We start from the raw sequence: 21,720 nt of genomic DNA, 5'->3' as shown, positions 1-21,720 counted from the left end.
AAAATTTTAGCGAGTATTTGTATATTAATTGTTTATCAAGATATTTATGTATTTTAATTTATGAGGATTTTGGATAACATAGACAACTGATTAGTGATTTTAATTTTCAAAATCAGCAATTAATTCCTTAAACGGAAGTAAGTGTACTTTTATACGATAATTCATACATTCGCCTCTGAAGCTATAGTCGTCTCAATTTTCACTTGCATATTGTAGTCATCTAGGTGCTTAGCAAGTATTTAGTTTTGACATTCACTGCGTGCCGTAAAGAAAACCAATCAAACCAGTTAAGTTAAAGTGAATACCGCTAGTGCAAAGTGTAATCAGTTTTACGAGTTTCAATACGCTGCTCGTCCGAAACTACTAGATATGTAATAAATATCGCAACAGAGTTGCAAATCCATCTATGGATTTTATGGCAAATATGATATTAAGGCTTACTATAAGAGATATGTTTACACTTTATGGTATAACTTTCGAGAAAGGGTTCATAAGACGCGCAGTGCGCGAGATCATCGCTAATATGCTTCCAGTTTTACAATCGCCTCGTAAAATGTCATTTTGGTCTTTTTTCGCGAATATCGCTCATATATCGCGCAAGTTATGGCGCGGTTTACGACTTGTGACTGATTTTATAGCCTTGCCAATTGCTACGGTGTTAGGGAACAGGAGCGGCGTTTTTTAGAGTTCCACAGGTTGCAATGGAAAACGGATGAATCCAATGTGGTGTTGAAAAAAAAATTGGTTGTCTGTAAAGTCGGTTTACGTGATAAAGTCATAAGCAAAAAAATCCTTATCATCGTACATACTACGACAGTTCGATTAATTTTTCCGCCATGTACTCGTATACACATCATATCGGATGGCGGACGTTCATCGATTTATAAAACTTTATCACGTCAAATAACTTTAAATAGTTAAAAATTAAAAAACACGCTTTTAGCACGCAAAATTAATATTAGATTTATGTCACGTGACTATTTTTTCGTGTTTCTGACAGCAAACCCTTTCATTTGATATCTATATCATGGGGGTCGATTTCAACAGCCATCTTGGGGAGGCCGCCATATTGGATTTGTAATTTTGTTTCTTAGCTAGTCATGTATTGTCATCAGAACTCAGAGCGTGTGCAAAATTTCATCCTAATCGAAGACCGAGTAGTGGGTCAAATTAAGATTCCAAGATTTGTTTTTCTTACATACATAGTTACAAGTGAAGCTAATTTATGCGTGTTAAAAACCTGTGAATGTGTCTTCAAACATTATATACCTACAAGTAAAAGTGCTAAGCAAATTCTTTAAAACTATATAATTAAAAGAGTCAAACGCACATCAATGTATACAAAGACACCCACTTAGTTACTATGAATAAAATAGGAGTTAGGGCTTACGATTATCTATGTAAGATAATGCTGTCACCTGTTTGTGTGGGAAGACCTTATAGGAACTGCTTCTAGTCTATGGCTATAAAAAGATACGGTCTTTTAAAGCTTATTTACAGTTCCACTCATTGACTGGTACATAAAAACCAGCAGGGTATTTTCCGGTGCATTTGATTACATAGGTACTAATAATTATATAAAAATTCTACGCAGTCTCTTTAGCAATAGAGACAAATTATTCTGCAAATGATTTCATTTAAAATCCTGTTTGGAATTATTGTATTAATTTAGAAAATTGGTAAGTTAATGTAATAATTACACTTAATTGCAAAAATGTATTTGTAGTCTATTTTGTTGCGATAATGCATCAGTAGTTTGTTCACCTACATAATATATAATAGAATACCACATGAAATATACGGAACCATTTTCAAGTTGGAGACAACTTGTACTTTATATCTTTCTTGACTAATTTAAGACTGTATGACGGAAACTGAATTTTTCCCATCTTTTGAGTGTGGCGAAATGCAGCTATGATGACCAATCAATATTTATAATTTACTAGATCTACCTAGCGGTTTTACCCGCGATATTCATTTTACTTTGAGAATACCGGGACAAAAAAGAAGCCTATGTGCTTTCCTTATAGCCTTATATTTCTGACAAAAATTTATCTCTTTGCCAATGCCAAACATCCAGAGCCATTTAAAACTAAGTTGGCAATAAATAATAAATAGTACCGACTCATAAATCTATGAAATATTTTGACTCTATTTCATTTATATGTATGAACTCGAGAGTTTATTTTTAAAAATATATGTTTGCTAAATAAAGATTTGTCAAAAATTTAAAAAAAAAAAACATTTTAGTAAATATTTCCTGAAGAATAAAAATATTTATCTACCCATTTTTATATTTAAAACTCTAAATACATAGTTTTCTTTGATCTATTTAATGAATTTAATATATTTTTTGTGTTTATTTAATAGTATCTAGATAAAGTAGTAAAAATGGATAGATGTCGTTGTGATGAATATGCCGCTGCCGTGGGAAAGATACGGTTCTACACCGTCGGCACTTACCACCCTGACGCTATTGCTAAATATGACAGTAAGTACTTGTTCAGGGCATACCTGTATTACATCTTTAACGTAATATATCTATGGTTGCTTGGAAATATACTAGCACATGGGACTTAACACACGTGCCTCGGGTTCATGGGCACCGGACGTCTCACTGAAGAGACGCCTATCTTGTACACTATTATATACATGGGTGTCCCATAATTAATGGATAAAACGCAAATTGTAGATACAATATCAAAACCTAATATCAAAAACTAATGTGCCGTGATAGCCCAGTGGATATGACCTCTACCTCTGATTCCGGAGGGTGTAGGTTCTAATCCGGTCTGGGGCATGCACCTCCCAACTTTTCTATTGTGTGCATTTTAAGAAATTAAATATCACGTGTCTCAAATGGTGAAGGAAAACATCGTGAGAAACCTGCATACCAGAGAATTTTCATAATTCTCTGTGTGTGTGAAGTCTGCCAATCCGCATTGGGTTAGCGTGGTGGACTATTGGCCTAACCCCTCTCATTCTGAGAGGAGACTCGAGCTCAGCAGTGAGCCGAATATGGGTTGATAATGATCAATTTGAGTAGTTTTCCAAAAATCCCAAGTAATTTTTTTTTTTCGGATTTTTCAAAATTTTCTATCTTGAATCAGTTTTTTCAATGCTGTAGCTGCTGGAATCAAGATTTTAAAGATCTAATTTTGAAAAAAATTTGAAAAATCAGATCTTGAAAAATTGATGAGGAAATCTTATTGTTTTAGGATCGCAATTCTCAACGACATGGGTGCCACACGGGGTTGATTATGTTGATATGAAATTTTCAAAACCTAAAGCGACAAGAAAACTTACTCCGGAAGACTTGCAAGAATTGGAATCAAAATCTAAGCGACGCGCGTTTGAGCGAATGTGGTGTCCTTATATGACTCCTGTTAGGAAATAATTTGTAAATATAAAATTATTACAGTATAATTAAATACAGGTGAAAGTTTGTGTGTAAGTATGTTTGTGTCTCCTTTACGCCGCAACTGCTAAACCGATTTGCCAGAAATTCGGAATATACATAGATTGATTAATAATTAACACATAAGCTACTTTTTTTCTCGAAATCATAACTTTCGCAACGCAAACGGAGTCGCGGCATCCTCTGATACCTACATTTAATTATATCTACACTATAAAGAGGAAAAGTTTGTATGTAACGAATAAACTCAAAACTACTAAAGCGATTTGAAAAATTCTTTCACCAATAGAAAACTACATTATCAGGGAGTAATATAGGCTTTATTTTATCCCTGTATTACCTCGGGAATGGGAACTAGACAAGTGAAACCGCGGAGTTCTGCAAGTAATACATATCACAATACATATCACTAATTTTCGAATTAAAAAATAATATTGTTCTGTATAATGAAATTAAGACAATTTTTGATGCGCTTGTGACGTATTTATGGTATAAAATCTTTGCTCAGGTAAACTTAGGTCTCAGACCAGCTATTGTATAGGACCTGCCTCGCTAGATGTTAATTTTTTGTCAAAGTATATGATCAATGATCTAATGCGATTATAAAAGCTGTCTCTATAGAATCGATGTTAAATAGTTCCGTAAAAATACTTTTTTGTGTAGTTGAATGGTGTAAAAAACGGATAAAAGCTTCTAGTTTAGTATAAGATATATACCAAATCTAAGCTCGTTTTCCTCAGAAAATGACAGACAATTTTGTTTGTGACTATGAGTGCGATACAGGTCCTTCTATATATGGTCTAAGTGTATTTATTGAGTCTATTTATTGAGAGAGGCTGCAGGCTATACAACACCAATAAGAGTGGAGCATCAATGAAAAAAGTTTTGTAATCGGGGAAAATTAATTTTAAAAGCCTCCTTTGCGTACACTGCATGAACAGTTAATGTTACGCAATAAGTAGTTTTAAAAAAATGAAGGTTGTATTCATTTACCTACATATAGTCAAAAAACCTCTAATGCAGTTTACTTGTGAATCGTTTAAAACCTATCCATATGAATATTAAAAAAATCTGTCACCTGGGCCTGTAGCCATGTAGCACGTCGATTTTCTTTCTATAAACGCTAACGCTTCTAAAACAAAAAAAATGTATGAGAATGACAGATGCGATCGATAACTTGATCACGTGACCTGTCGATAGCAAATGTCATTCTCATACATTTTTAACACGCTTATATTACTACATTACACTACTATTACACTTGTAACTAACTATGTACTTAAGAAAATCTTGGAATCTCAATTTGACCCACTTCCCGGTCTTCGGTGAGGATGAAATTTTGCACTGAGTACTGATGACAATACATGACTAGCTTGAAATCCACCCCCATGATATGGATATCAAATGAAAGGGTTTGCTGTCAGGAATACGAAAAAAAATAGTCACGTGACTTAAATCTAATATGGCGGACGTCAAAGATGGCAGACAGGCTATTTGAAATATACCCCTATGATATATATATGGGTATCAAATGAAAGGAAAATGTCAGGAATACGAAAAAACTCCATTTGTAATTTTTAGTGCTTCCTAAAGCGTGGTTTTTTTAGTTTTTTTTTAATATTATCTAATTTAATTTTCGAAACGTAAGCGTTTGTAGAAAGAGAATCGACATGCCACTTGGCTAGGGGGACAGAGTAGACAAGTCCAGTATAGTTTATGCTCGGTTTATGCGGAGAAAGTTCCAATCTGGACACATGACATGTCCACTATCTCAACAGATAACAGAATGATTAGATTTAACGATAACATCGCCAGCCACTGTGCAAGAGATACGGAGATCGGTTTGATAAGAGCCAATATTTTTTGTTTAATTAGTATCATTCAATTTTGTAGGACGTCCGTTGCATGTATAAACGTGAAGAGATGAAATGAAACGCTGTTGGGTGCCGAAGCGTGTGTACAATGTATACTCATATATATAGACATGTAGATTTAGCACTCTTTATTGATATAAGAGCTCTATATTCACCAGTATTAAAAAGTAATTGTTGAGAATAGAAACAAATTTTTATTGGCAACATTACTCAACTCAAAAGTACGACAATTAGTTTAGTGTAGACATCCTTGCGATATAAATAAAAATCACAATTATGATAATTATTATATATAGTCTGGCAAGTTATATAGTCTGTCATGATATGCGGGTGACGTGGGGAAAGACCGCGGGTGACGCGTGGGTGTGAAATCGTGCGTGCGGGGAAGTGGGGTGCATCAGTCGTGGGTTTGTCATTCATCGCTACACGACCCCCGGCTCGCGCGTACCATCGGGAGTGTTACGAACGAAGTTGCCAAGCTTATAGTGATAATATGATTTTAATGTTGATAATTAATTTTAATAATTCTCTACGTGTGTGAAGTCTGCTATAGTATGCGCATTATCATCTGAGTCGTCCGGTCATAAAAGTCAAAAAAGATAGGAATGTGCAGCGCGCCTACCTGCGCACCCTAATTATCGATAAACGGCTACCTGCGCACGTGCTAATGATGAGTCAATAATGATTTGGACGATTCTGATTGGTCGGTTTCTAATGTAATTGCATTGCGTATTTTTTTTGCTATAAATGTGTTTACTGCAATTAAATAAATACATTCATGTGTTACTCGTTGCGCACTATGGATACTAATATATAATAAATTTGGCAGAAGACGAAGATTCTGATGATGAAGACTCAGATGAAGATTAATTTTATTTAGTTAATAATTATATAATATGAAATATGTATTATATTAAATCAAATATTGTTAATTTTTTTAATTTTGTGAACAAGATACGATAATAAACTTTACTTATCGATAATATGTCTTTCATTGTTACACCCTTCACTAGACGGCTCCATAAGACCCATAAGTGCAAGCGAGATAGATATAGAGAAATGATTTATGGCCCTAAGACTCAGTTGTTAATGCTATTAGTATAATTCGCATTTGGCCAGCGTGGTGGACTAAGTAAACCACTCATTCTAAGAGGGGACTCATGCTCAACAGTGAGCTGAATATGGGTTGTTAATGATGATGATGATAATATGATTGCACATAAAGGATATTCTCGAAAGTTGCGATTCTTACATCTACATCTTCTAGCGAAGTCAGATTCGTAACTTGTTCTTAAATTCCGAGATTTTAACGAGGCGAAATAAAAGTTGTGATATTTATATTACCGATCTACTGAGCTAGATACCTGTGATAATCTTCAAATTTTTCTTTAAGCAGATACATATTCGTCTAGCGAAGTCAGATTCGTAAATTATTGTTCTTAAATCCGAAAATTTAACGAGGTCAAATAATAGTAAGTTGCGTTAACAACATTTTATTACGGATCTACTGAGCTAGATAACTGTGCGATAATCCCCAAATTTGCAATGGAAGTCCTCACATCAATAAATAATTTACAGTCCTAATTTTTGTGGGCAACACTAAAACGCCATATTCAATTTGATATTTCAATATTTATGACATCCAAAGTCACGCATAAGTAGAACTAATTCAATCATTTCGCGCCATTGGCTAATCCGTCTTTACAGCGCTCGAAACCTCGGATCTTCCATTTCAATTAGTTGACAATAAAATATAAAAGTTTACGATACAAAATTGTAACACAGTTGTAAACATCGAACTAGAAAATCGAATGTGATGTTGAGTTATTTGATATGGACGGATCTTTTTTTTTACACCTTGCATTAGCATAATATGGACAGGTTATTGTATTTTTATAATTATAACTTATAGTTTGAATTTTTAATAACTGTATACTCCGGACAATTACTGTCTTATTTTTCTTTAATTATTTTTATTACAATTAGTATTTGATGATTTGATATTAGTTAAAAATGAAGATGAAATATAACAAAAGGAACAAAAGAAATTGGTCGGGGTGATACACCCCTGTGACTCGGAGAGCACTTTAAGACGTCTTTTCCGGGTAAAATAATAAAAACTTGATAGTGATTGGTATACAAACAATTTTTTAAGCTCGCCAATAAAACCATAGCTAGAATAAGGATATTATACTAGGAACACCACTTTACAAGGAAATCTATGCACCAAAAAATAAAAATCAAAATCCATTCATTTCAAATAGGCTCAATTAGAAGCAACTTTGAAACGGAAAGTTTGAAGTTTGACTATTTGTGAAGACTACCACCGGTTCGGACACTAAAACTAAAAAATAAACCGCATTTTATACGCATTAGAATAATTTTTCAATTTGAAAACATTTAACACTGTCTGAGTTTGGTGTAGAAGGTGGATGTATCCATATACAGATATCCAACCAAAGCTAAACACCCAAAGTTAATTTAGCGTCAAAATATCCAAGAGACATTGATTGTAACGAAGTGATCGCGTTAAAGATCACTTACAATGATAACACGGTGCCGTGGAGGTGGACGTTTCAAATGTTTACAATAAAACAAAATGTATTAACTTCTCACTTGGGCACACGAGTAATACCCAGTTCAGTTAAGTAACTGAACTGAGCAGTAGGTACTCGTGTGTACTTAGGTACGTCTAGTTTCTAGACTTACCTAAGTAGGTACGTCTAGAAACTAGACTTTTCTTGCATTATAGACTAGACTTACATTATCTCCGTATTACTACGGGAACGGGAACCACGCGGGTAAAACTGTGTGGCGTCAGCTATTCATTCATAGAAATAGTCTGATAAATGAACGCAGTTTCGATGTACGAGTATATCAGATGTTTTTTGTTTACGTCCAATATACGAGTAGCTAGGTACGAGTAGGTACCTACTACATAAAAGCATGAAAATACTTAGTTAAGAAGCGGAGAATCTTTAATTTAATCTAGTTAAACTTCACGGTAGCAAAGTAATCGTCATGCTCCTGAAACTGAAGGTGAACAAACTCGGATCTTGGGCTGAGCCGGAAACAACGTGTGTGATCTCACATATTCATAATCAAATCAACATCACTTAATTTTTTTAACGCTACGATATTATCGCTTTTACGACTTTAATATGAGATATTACAATAAACTCGAAACTTTATGAGTCATAATAAAGCATACCTACCAGTTTTATAACAAGAAATACCTATCTGAAATGAAACAAGTCAAGATTTTAACAGATTCGACTAAATTCATTAGCGAGATTAAACTCGATTCACATGTTTAGCGCTGTTCATGTTTTTTGCTGTCAATTAAGTAACGCTGATTACGTTCCGAGAGTAACTATTATGTTGGTCAATTAGTTTTGTATGAAATGTTTTAGTGTTCTGTACCTCATAGGGAAAAACAGAACACTTTTAGGATCACTTTATTTTCTGTATGTCTGTTAGTTAAGGCTCTTTATTTCGGAAACGTTTAATAGTAGTAGAAATGTAGGAAAAATGAAAACAAGAATTACATGACTCGAGATTTTTTAACCATCGCTACATCGATCGCCCCCTTCCTTGGAGTGGCTCAGAAACTCAAAAAATTTTTGGAATTGCGTTTTTCTTTTAAACTATGAATTTAACATTAAAGTTTATTTGACAAAAAATGTAGAGGACATTCTCATCTACAATTAATGTTATAAATTTTAAATTCTAAAATTACCATACACTCAAAATTACGTACAGTCCCTTAATTCTGCGTAAAAATCATACTTTTAACGTAAAAAATCGATACGGCTATTTATGTTAGTGTTCATTTACAAGAGCGGCATTTGCTACCGACGACTGCCGTTGGCTGCCGCCGAGACGTCGCTGACTGCAGTCGGAGACGCAGAATTCGTTTAAGAAAGTTTTCCATAGAAGAATGATGTAGCAATATAAAATGTAGTGATGTCAAACGTACTCTACTAAGCTTTTCTTCCGACAGACGACAATAATAAAGACGTAATACATATTAGTATCCACCTGCAGTCTTTCACTTTAAAAATTTTTCTTACTTACAACTGTCTTGAAAACAATGTTTCAGAAAGTTTCAATAGCACCAATTGCATTACTATTACAAGCTGTCATAACGGTGTTTGTATCGACACGAAAACAGTTCATTTGCGCTTAACTGTTTACGAAACAAATACCGCGGTATAATGAACACTAAAAGCACAAGGAAGTGGCGTGTATGGCCACCTCAAATAAATGTAACTTTAAGCATGTATAATGAATTAGAAAACGAGCCGCTTTTGCCCGTTTGCCCGGGTGGGCCGATGCGGATTTGATACTATCTACGCCAGATTTAGGGTTCCCACCTTTAGTGGCAACCTTGGGTGTTCAATTTGCCTTGAGAGTTCAACAAACTTTTAAAGTTTTTTTGAGAAGGCCTATTCATTCATATTCATGACTTTTGTTTCGTTTCTCAAATGCTATTTCGTATAGTGCTTTTGTTCCAGACCTGTCGCCTGTCGGACTCTTTTGGAAACTTTGATAAAACGATTTGTAGCCGTAGCCTAATCGGCTACGATACATAATACTTGTGTACCAAGAGTAATTACGAAATGGCTACATTTATGGTGGGTATGCTTATTGCTTTTGACTACAGAACATACAACCTGATACATTGCAATAAACTGCAAGCTTTTTTTTATTCTTTACTAGCTCTTGACTACAATCTCACCTGATGGTAAGTGATGATGCAATCTAACATGGAAGCGGGCTAACTTGTTAGGAGAAGGATGAAAATCCACACTCCTTTCGGTTTCTACACGACATCGTACCGGAACGCTAAATCGCTTAGCGGTACGTCTTTGCCGTGGGTAGCCAGACCTGGACCAATTAAGAAAATCTCAATCGGCCCAGCCGGAGATCGAACCCAGGACCTCCGTCTTTGTAAATCCACCACGCATACCACTGCGCCACGGAGGCCGTCAAATCCTCAGAGAGCAAGGTTATTATCATGTTTTAGCAGGCTCAGAAGTGTAATACTATATACAAAATACTCAGTCACGCACCTTTAAACGTTGTGTGTTAAAGCCGCCTTTGACAGTTAACAAGCACTCCCCTTTTTCACTCAAGTCACTCAAGTCACTCTGTCCGTCTATCCCAAGTAGGTAACCCATAAATAATTACACAACAAGTAATGTCGACGGCTCGAAAGTCAAGAGGTATATATGGCCACAAGCATACTTAAGCCGACCGGACGACGAGCGCCATATATTGCAAGTCGTTCCCGCCAACTGATCGCTACCACTCTCTAAATCCCTACTCTTTACGAAACAAGTCGCGCCACTTAGCGTTGGCACAAGCTAACACGAGATCGAGCGACGTCATGTCCCTCCCAGACTACTATTTCCTACACATGTGACCCTTAAAACAAAAAGAACAAATAAAATAATGCCTCAAATATCCAAAGGACTGCGGAAGACTCGAGCTAAATTAGTTCAGACAGAATCGGTCTTTTTTTAACTAGAACCGAGCAGTAAGCCCATTGAGGAAATGGAAGCATTTAAATATAAAGCAAATGTAACGTATGGGCCGAGATCCGAAAGCCCTGACAAGATCCCGCCCGATTCTTAATTACTCGTAATGGGTCGAACGATAAGGGTTCTTTGAAACGCTTATGATTTCAATGCGTGAGGTAAATTCTTGTTCAACGGATAAGATTCGGTCCCTCTTAATGTCTGTCGTTTAAGTTAATTAAGATCTGAGCTTTATAAACTTTTTGGTTTACACAATCATCGCTTTCAAATTCGCCGATGTTTTGGTGCGTAGGTGCGGCGGCCGATCGTTTGGGAGATAAACTCCGTAGGTTACCTGTATGTGGCATCCTGCGAAACCTGAAACAAGAAAAATAAACATTTAATGTCCCCGCTGAGACCATAATATCTCACTTTTTTTACTAGAAATATTATCTGTTATTGTTTTTGTTTTTAAATTATATTAAAAGTACATCATTTTAAAACATTCTGCTAAATTGTTGCGCGTTAAATCTTTCTGTCAATTAAAACTGCATAAAGCTGAGTTATTTCATCTCCATGACTGAAATGTCACATTAATTTCATTTGAACGATACTAAAGGCTTAATGAATATGTCGTAGGAATGTATGTTTGGATGTGTGTACGTACTTTATAATAGTAGTAAAAAAGTATAGATTAAGTTCTTAACTATATCCCAATGTACTTATATAGGGATTCGTAATATACTCATGAGAAAGAGAATTACAAAAAAACAGCTTTTACATGAACCTATTTTTGTATCAGTCTACTCGTAATTTTATTAAAATAGTAATCTTTTAGATTACAGTTCTTGAGTGACTTTCATTCTGGATTTTCACGGATTTTCGTGACTAGCCTAAATGTGTTAACTCTAGCCTGAAAGGTGTCAGAGATTTATTAATTATATACTTATGAAATATAAATCCAAAATAGTTTATTGCAGCTTAAATTTTTCATAACAAAGGCTTTGTCTAAGCACGAATATAATATACTCTTTAAAATATGTCATAATAAATTTTGGCACGAACGCAATATTATAAATAAAGCGGCGTTTTAAAACCAGTAGCAAAAGTTTAAAAAAGGGTCGAAAAAATGTTAAAAAACAATAAAAGATTTCTTTATATTCATAAAAAGAGGGCAATCTTGAAATGCGATCGGGACGGCGCCGAAATAATATGGTACCGCGTGACATCTTTATCGCTTTTTGCAGGGTTCCGTACGGATATTTAGAACGGCATTAAATAGACCCAAAATAGTCTATAAAATATTGCACGTGATACTTGCAAAATATGCCATTTGTTCTTGAGTAGGCAGCCCTGGTAGCCAAGTGGAGCGTCGATTCTCTTTCTACGATCGCAAACGCTTCGAAAACTATAGAAAAATTTATGGGAATGACATTTGCTATCGACAGGGCACATGATCAAGATCTGTCATTCCCATTCATTTTTCTAATTTTCAAGCGTTTACGATCGTAGAAAGGGAATCGACGTGCCAGTTGCCTACAGGGGCAGGCCATTCTGCTTTTTCGAAGGTGAGTCAGTGACATCTAGTTCCAGAGAAGGAAGTAGGTATACGGGCTGGCGGTACTTAGCATTGTACTTTATATGTTCCCTTAACCTATGAGTGATTACCATGCAAGGAGTTTAATTATTATGAACTAGTTAGTCCGTACGAGTCTGTACGCGTAGCTGAGTTTGTATGTCAAAACCTTGCGCCATGATGTGTCGTGTCCTGTCCTTCGAAAGGTAAAATTAGATTAAAAAATTTTCATCGACATAAGTTGACTTTGTTCACACTTATAAGTTAATCTTTAAAACCATTTGTGACGACAATGGGTCTAGTTGGTAGTTAAAACCTTTTGATTGATTATTTACACAATTAATTGCCTTTTTATCCCATCAAAATTGTCCTTTCAAAATCCCAGCCGCATCTTTACGAAACTACGGAACCCTGTGTGCGAGTAAGGCACGCACATAGCCGTTGATAAATTTCGTAATCGCCAAGTTTTCGTGTACAAAACTACACAGACCAAACCCCGACTGTGACATTGCAGCATAAAACTACGGTTATGATTAAAGCGGCCATTACGCACCGATAGCACGCTTAAAACATAATTTATTCAAATTAAAAATACTTATCAAAATATGATGCGGTACTAAATCAGGAATTAAGTGAGGCAGTGCGTGCGCGCGCCAAAAATCGATGCTATCAACGCGACCGATCACCGTGAAAATCAAAAAATTATGAATATATAAAAAAAGTTGTGTATCACGCGAATATCAGTTCTTAAGTCTTGACCACAACGTAGAGAGGGGTTGCGGCCACCAAATTTAGATATCGATATTCTTATCTGTTAAGAATTTATACTTAAGTTTACTTAGTCAATTGACATCCATATTATAAATGCGAAACTCGATCTTTCTGACTGTTACATTTTCACTACTGAACTTATTTGGATGAATTTTGGTACAGTGATACATGGGACTAATATATGGGTAATTCCAATGATATTTAATACTAAAGATGGGACGCTAGCGCATCACAACTGAGGCGAACATAAATGTGGAAAATTGACTTGATTTCATTTAGTCGCTTATTAAACAACGAACGTTATTTAAACAAATATTACCTAAATATCGTCTACAATGTAGAGTTGTGTGTTCAGGAAGTGTAAAAACTATATATACATAAATATATAATGGAATTAACGACAAAATTGTGCATGTGTGCTCAGTGGTGTAGCAAAATTCGGATCACTTTTTGCGGTGATTTTGTAGGGACGTAACCAATCTATAGTGTAAAATTATCAATATACTTTTTATGTATAAGTAATTATACAATATATTATGCTATTTTTTATCCCTTAAAAGCCAAGGTTCTTGTGGATAGTGCGACAAACGGAATTTCATGCGAATGGAGTGGCGGATGACAGCTAGTTCAAAAACAAATTTCTGTTGTTAAAATACATATAATCAATTGATCAATTAATATTATATAAACCTATCATTAGCAAACTATTTACTGTATCATACACAGTCACAAATATATCAAATGTTTGTTATACAAAAAGTAAAATAATATAACGGTCAGAACAAGGCAACTTTGTAAATAGGACCGCATATTTTAAGAAATGCCACCATGGGAGATAGAGTAATTTCTGGTCTCTAATATGGTTTTTAGAATTTTCGTCCGCTTGTTTACCACGTAGATAACACTTAAGGGAATTTCATGGAATTTTTACCATTTCGTAGTAGTAGCTCCAATGTAAATGTTTCAATCAATACCATTCAGAAACAAAGTGATAAAACGTTTACATAAATGAAGAAAAATTCTCGCTAGTTTCCTTGCAGGAGCAAATAAGATACAAAGATTTATTTATCTATTTATTTTTTAAATTTAAAACGAAGTTGTCATGTAATTGATTGATGTCATTATCTCCTTACCCTTATCCCATTTAAGTGGGGTCGGAAAAATATGTCAATCTTTTCCATTCGTCTCTATTAACTCAACTCATCATCCACTCCTTTTACACACATGTCCTCTTTCACACAATCCAACCATCTCTTCGTTGGCCTTCCTCTCCTCTTATGTCCTTCCACTTGCACATTCAACATTTTTCTAGTAATATGACTTTCCTCTCTACGCATTACATGTCCATACCAAGCTAACCTTCTACTCCTCAATTTTTCTGTCACTGGCGCCACCTTCAGACTTCCTCTTATATACTCATTCCTTATTTTATCTATTCTTGTCACACCACACATCCATCTCAACATACGCATTTCGTTTACATGCATTCGTTTACTATCCGTCCCTTTCACCGCCCAACATTCTGATCCATACAGCACGACAGGTCTTACAACCGTTTTGTATATTTTACCCTTAAGACTAAGAGGCATGTAATTGATTGATGTAGTACAAAAAAATATTAGTATGTTTCTACTAAAATCCCCTAACTTATATGTATATATGTCTATCAACCTGTCAACTTTTAGTAAAGAAGCGTGAACGAAACGTGTAAAAAATAAATATGACTACATTCATTGGTGTAGAAGCATAAATTAGGATAATTATTTAGTTATATTAAAAAAAAGGCAAAGTCGCTCGGACACTTTTAATACACACGTGTATATATACAAATAACGTGACCTTCTAGTGGTAAAAGAATTTTCTAAATCGGTTCAGTAGATACTAATAATACTTCTTTAAAATATATGTATTATATATAGTATGTAGATATGGAAAAAGACATCAGTCTTTTATAATACTCGTACCAGATATTATAAAAGCTTTTTGTTGAACACTAAAAAATATATGTAATATTTCCAAAATTAAGAGAAATAAAATTTGTTGAGCACTTGCGTTTCACTATATTTGATAGCCTGGCATACGATTTGAACGTCACCCTGATAACATTTTAGCCATTTATACAAATTACCATAAAATATGGAAATTCACGAAAAAGAACTGAAGCGAAGGGAGTGGAAAATAATAATTCGTCACCAAAACGCCAAGTGTGACCACGCTTGCTCGTTACCGATCTGATAAACACCAGCCCGTTTTGCATATCAAGATGGTCCAGTGTTGTGCTAACTAATTAATTATTTAGACTATCGATATCGAACTTTATCGATCCACTCAATCTGTATCATAAGACACCTTGCATCACTTATTTATAAACTGGCAGACGCCTGCAACTTCGTTAGCGCTGAATTCTGTTTTTTTTTCACGGGAACCTTGTATTTTCTCGGATAAAAAATTGCATAGGTTTTCACCAAAGTTCAGTTTATATCTCTATCAAAAACCATCGAAATCGATTTAGCAGCTTAGTCGTGAACAGGTATGAGACGAACGAAACTATCGCATTTATAATACCAGTATTGGTATGGTTTTAAACGAAGTTTATAAAACGGCTTAAACATCAAAATCAATTAAATGAATCTTCCATCTATTACATAGTCTTGTTTTAAGTAACCGAAATACGTCTGAAACAAACATACAATTGGAACTGACTACCTACGTATATATGGGTAGGAGATTGAGCTGACAAACTTATAAAATGAAGAAGGTCTGGCTATCACACGCTCTTAGTACTTTATATCTGTATACATATACGTTAGACAACAATGAACTTAACTTAGAAGTAAGATTTAAGTATTTTATTATGATTGAAAATATAATTTTTTTAGTTCGTTATTCGTTCGTTATTGGCAATTGAAAATATTAGAGCACCTAATACAGTAGTAGCACATACATGTATTCTGTGGTAGTACGTACGTATAATTCGTTTATTAATATTTTTAATACTAACTGCTTTTAAATAATTCTATTATTGAACTTTGAGAGTCATAAAGGTGGACACGCTTATGGTTATAAAACATATTTATTTCTTTAGGTCATGTTGCAATTACCAGTGACTTCATTTCATGAATAATACTTCTAATCATAATATCATCTAATCATAAGAAAATAATGATCTTCTAGTAAATGTTCTAATAATAATCTATAATTAATACGTAACGTATTTTGATTAATACGCAATGTACTCGTATCATGATAAATAATATCTATCAACAATTCAAGCCTCCTGAATGGATTGCCTTTGTAAATCTGTCAGCTTTCTACGTGTATAATAGCTCAATGTGTCTAGATAAGGCTAAGGCTGGTGGAAGACTTCGGCCTTGGCTAGTTACCCTACTTGCAAAGACGTACCGCCAAGCAATTTAGCGTTCCGGTACGATGTCGTGTAAAAACCGAAAGGGGTGTGGATTTTCATCCTACTCCTAACAAGTTAGGATCATGAAGGCTATAGTCTATATATTATCCCATTTTTCCTACGGGAACGGGAACCACGCGGATAAACCGTGCGGCGTCAGCCAGTAAGTAATAATTTTTCACAAGGTTATTTTTAAAACAATATTCTACCACGAGTTATTAATGCACAAAGGAAAAGTTTGAAAGCGTTTTCTATTGTCGTATTCGATAACTCTATAAAAGCCCGTGTCCATGACCGATTCGGTGTTAGGGCGAGCGTATCAAAATTATTACGGGCCCTATTAACATAATATTAGACGACAAAACGGCAGTGTTACGTTCACGTTACATAAACACGCTATGTTACGAACAAGGAATAAGCAAAACTTTCAAATACTTGGTAGGTAAGTACCTCATGTGTGTGAGGATGTGACAGAGTGGTATACTAGGATAGGAAAAAGGAAAAGAGGTTGCCCCTGCCAAAGATGGGAGGATGACCTCAGACAGACAGCAGGAGACACATGGAGAAGGAAAGCAAGAGATAGAGAACTATGGAAGTGTTTGGAGGAGGCCTATGCCCGAGGGCAAGCTGAAGAAAAGAATCAGTGTCAATGATATATTACAATAATATTATGTATATAAAATTCAGTAAATAAAGGTTTACTGAATTTTATAAAAGTACACTGCTAAAGCATCTGCTTGTTGTCGATAGGCGATAGCTTATTGGTTGCATGCGAAACTGTACTAAAAGGGTGAAGTTGTAAAGTTGAATAAGTCAGAGGGAAAAGTATAATAAAATTGTGATAAGTCCCCAGACTCCATGACGGTGTTTGGGTCATCATTTTGAGTTAAATTGAGCAGTCTAGTGACAGTACACACTAGCATCAGTTATTACAGGCATATAATATCTACAACTAATTTAAAATAAAAAAAATGATTTGACAGTTAAAAGTAACAAACAGACAGACCAACTTTTATTCTTATAGATATAAATCGGTAAACAATTCAGCTGTGCACTAAATTCAAACTGTGTATGCCTCTAAAGGTAATAACATCTCACTGGCACCACTGTTCCCTTATCACTTATCAATCAGCACAGTATCGACAGATGTATGACACGGATTGATATATGTGTCATCCAATTAGTTGGTGCCTTAAATGGTTGACCTTGACATACTAGTACAAAAGCGAGTTAGAGCTTACATAATGTTACAGAGATACGACTAGCTCACACGTCAGATATAAGAATGAGTTGATAAAAAATATTTCTTTTAAGATCATTTGCCATATCTTTTAAATATGACCAATATTCCCGTATCCCTTCAATTAGTCGGAAAGAGTGAGTTACGATTTACAAGTAATTAATATTAATTAATTAGTACATTTTGTATTTGTAACATTGATAAAAATTAAAAAGAAAGAACAAATGAATAAATGAGAATAAAATAAATTAATTAGTTATTTACAACGACGGCTATCGAACCTATGATCTGTCGATATGATCTATTAATAAATTACAACGACGAGGATCGAACCTATGATCTATCGTTTTTAGGCCGGCTCCTTTACCGCGTGGAGGCTGTTTAAGCTACTTTTTTATAACTTTCATAGTACTTACTCTATACGCATGGAATTTAAAATGCCTTAACAAATAAAACATTGGGAGCAGTTGAAAATGATTGTTAAATAAGTACTATTCCTTTGTCTCTTTATCTCGGTTTTTGAAAAAAAAAACATGTATACGATAATTAAAAAACTAATGAGGAAATAGAATGTATGACAAATAATAATTTTAATAGTTACCAAAATACTCGGTACATCTGATTAGGCATAGGTGAATATTTATAACTCTAGGCGGAACTTTTGTTGTTTTCCTAATGGAAACTAAAACAAAATTGCCATTTATAATAAGGCTTCTAATGAAAAACAATGTCTAAAACAAAATTTACGGGGAACACATTAAGATATCTTAACTGGTCGACGACAGGCCTAAATTATACGCTCGGTTCAAAAATAAACCGAAATCTGTTTGGTCCTTTAACCTTTGAGGGTTCTGTATCTTGTCGTGGTAAAATTATTGCTAATTATTATTCATCATCGTTATTTGAATGGCCCGGTACAGGGTTGTGACAGGGCCAAGCCTCCCTCCATAAAGGAGAGTGGATCAGCAGGGTTATAATGTAACTCAGTGTACCAGTCACTAAATGGGTATTCATCGTATCTGCGTTTTTACAATCATCTAACACTGAGTTTTCAACGAAATTACACAATCATCGTCATTTTACGTAAAGTAACATTAGTATAATAGTAGTATTAACAGGTAGTAACGTTATTTTAACGAAAATGTTTATTTGTTAGATGATCGTAGAAACAACAAAAAAAATACTTTACCACTTAATGTAAAATGGTGCAGTTAAGGTTATTTCGTTGAAATAACTATTTTAGATAATCATAAAAACGAAATACGATGAAAAACGATATAGTGACTCATTATTTCAATGGTATACCGAGATACATAATAGACCCGCTGGAGCTGGGACCCACTACTGCTCTAACGCGGGTTGAGTCATAAGATTTGACCTTGTAACACTTACTATCACATATGTACCGAGTAAAGCGTAGCGTGCTCTCTGAGTTATGGGGGTGTACCACCACCATTTTCCTGAAATGTTTTGACTGATTATTGGAAGAAATAACAGCTCATTTAATTTTTTTTACTTAAAGTCACGAAGACTTAGCTTGTATTAACGATGGGCCTGTTTTGTGGATGCCTCGGATTAGATTACAGTTGTGTGCGAAACTTATGCCTGGTTAGAAAATCATGGCGCTAGAAGTAGTAGTAGACGGTACCCACAACTAATCTGTGTCTGACCTAACATGCTCGCTTCCCCATAGTCACTAGGTAGTATTTTTTCTATGTAAAAAAACTAGACAACAAGCGGCCTATACTATATAGGCCGCTTTTATCCAATAAAAAATTTACTTTCCGTAAAAGTCCGAGATGACTAAATCCCATCATCCCGCGGTACCCAAATAAAAGCTAAGGGCCCGATTCCAGTGGCGATAGCGGGTAAAAAACAAACTACTGAATTGATTAGCATAAAGCGACACCTCGGGACCCCCCAGTGTTTCTCAATTAAGCCACTTGTCTGTTCGCGCCGTGTGCGGTGTGCGCGCGCCCTTATCGCGATTGTGTGGGTGACTTTATTTTCTGCTGCATTTTGTACATTTATAAGTAGGTAGGACCAGTATTCGCTATGGCATTCAAATCTTAACTAGCGAGAAATCGATTTCCGAGCGCTGTCGATGTGTGGGAGTTTATTAATTCCACGTGAATATTTTTTCAGTAATTTATTAACTTTATCGAATGCGGACTAATTTAGATGAGTTTTTCAACGTACTATGGTGATAGATATATCATTTCAATTTTAGGCGTAATATAAGTGTGGAATTACCTACCAATTATACCAGTTAATCTTAAAAGCATAACAAAGTTGAATTTTTAATGGGAACCTAATGATTTGGTAACTGGAGACTTGGAAGTTAAAGACAACCACATTATTAAAAGGACAAGCATATCAAGTTTGTGAAGTTATGGAAAGTGTATCTCAACCTACGTTAGAAAAAATATTTACTAATGAAATGTAACATCAATTTTTTAATATTTTTCGCCATTCAATTACCCTCATTATATATATCTCATCTCAGTTTACGGTCTCATGTAGGTGCGGTGTGCGCGCGCCTTTATAGCGTTTAAGTCATTTTATTTTCTGCCGCATTTTATAGTAGATACCCTTTTTACGCCTAATAGGTACAGCGAATCGTCTCCTTAGTCACTGAATTTTCTATATAATTTAGTCAACATACTAAGTTATATACTTTGACAAGGTTTGATTGGAAGGTCCAGTTTATTTTAGACTTCACCGAAGAATCCGCAGTAGTTTGCACATTAGACCCTTCCTTTAAAAATGCTTTATGACTCTTGACATGACCTCTGTCCAGGATCCAATCCAGTCCAGACCTCAAAATAGTGCTAAGTTACCTACTATTATTGTCCTGTGTGGCATCACATTGCTGTAACTAGCATTTATCTCTGAATCCGTCTGTATAGGTCCGTTTAGATGTTGGCAATTTAATTAACCATTAGGTAAATTGCCAACATCTAAACGAACCCGTTACAATTTATTTAAACAAAAGATATATTTATATTACTGTAATCGTTGTAAAATGCAAACGTACCTAAAGCGAAGCGGACTTAATTCCCGAAGAGAAATGTATATGAGTAAATATATTATACATGTTGTTTGAGAGCTTAATTAATAATCAGCACGGTGATAACAGGTTCCAAAGCAACGCCATTTAACCACATTTACGGCTGAATATATCTTCATTTATCCGTACTAGTTGCACAAGCGGGGAGTTTAATGGGTCCCGCTGTTACACCGTATCGCGTTCGCGGCATGAGGATAGGTAAGTATTCGTTACAAAAACATTCTACGAATTCGATTTAGGAACTACAGTTACGAATCAGTACCAACTGATCCACCTGTATGTATTTGGTAGGATGATAATGTTTAAGCCTGTAGTTAGTAGGATGAAGTTGGTAGGATGATAATATTTAAGCCTGTAGTTAGTATGATGAAGTTGGTAGGATGATAATGTTTAAGCCTGTAATCATTATCACCGTTAGGAGTATAAGTTCAATTATCCGGTATTCTAGTGCGTTCATAAGAATGTATGCTCGTATATCAGTAGGTGCGTGTATCTTATTAGCAGAAGTAACAAAGTAACTGATAATTCAATAAAACTAAGCAGTAATAGTAACATGCGGTATGCATAGTTAGAGGAACTGATAGGCGATATAGCCCTATGGTAATCATTAGTAAGTTAAGTTAAGTTAGGTAAGTTATTACAAAAGGTATGTGTTCTGTAGTGGACGTCCTTCAGCTGCCTAACTGAGAATTTTCTTAACTCTCTTTTTGTTCTTTAAAGTCTGCCAATCCCATGTATTGTGTCATCGTGGTGGACTATTAGTCTACTCTAACCCCTATCATTCTGGATAGGGGTTAAGTTAGGAGTTAGGAGACTCGAGAGCGGAATAGTATGAATTGTTAA

The 21,720-nt window shown here is 35.0% G+C and overlaps 1 protein-coding gene across 1 annotated transcript in view; it reads right to left on the bottom strand.

The window, feature by feature from the left end:
* LOC112045387 (paired box protein Pax-1) overlaps positions 1–21,720 on the bottom strand; it is a 66,136-nt gene that overhangs the window by 29,266 nt on the left and 15,150 nt on the right. The window contains exon 2 of the mRNA XM_024081547.2: positions 11,170–11,192. Coding sequence (XP_023937315.1) covers positions 11,170–11,182 — 13 coding nt within the window. The 5' untranslated portion in view covers positions 11,183–11,192. The remainder of the gene's footprint in view (positions 1–11,169; positions 11,193–21,720) is intronic.

Source organism: Bicyclus anynana, chromosome 2, assembly GCF_947172395.1.
Source record: "Bicyclus anynana chromosome 2, ilBicAnyn1.1, whole genome shotgun sequence".
NCBI classification, from domain to species: domain Eukaryota; kingdom Metazoa; phylum Arthropoda; class Insecta; order Lepidoptera; family Nymphalidae; genus Bicyclus; species Bicyclus anynana.
This window is presented reverse-complemented; position numbering and strand designations above follow the sequence as displayed.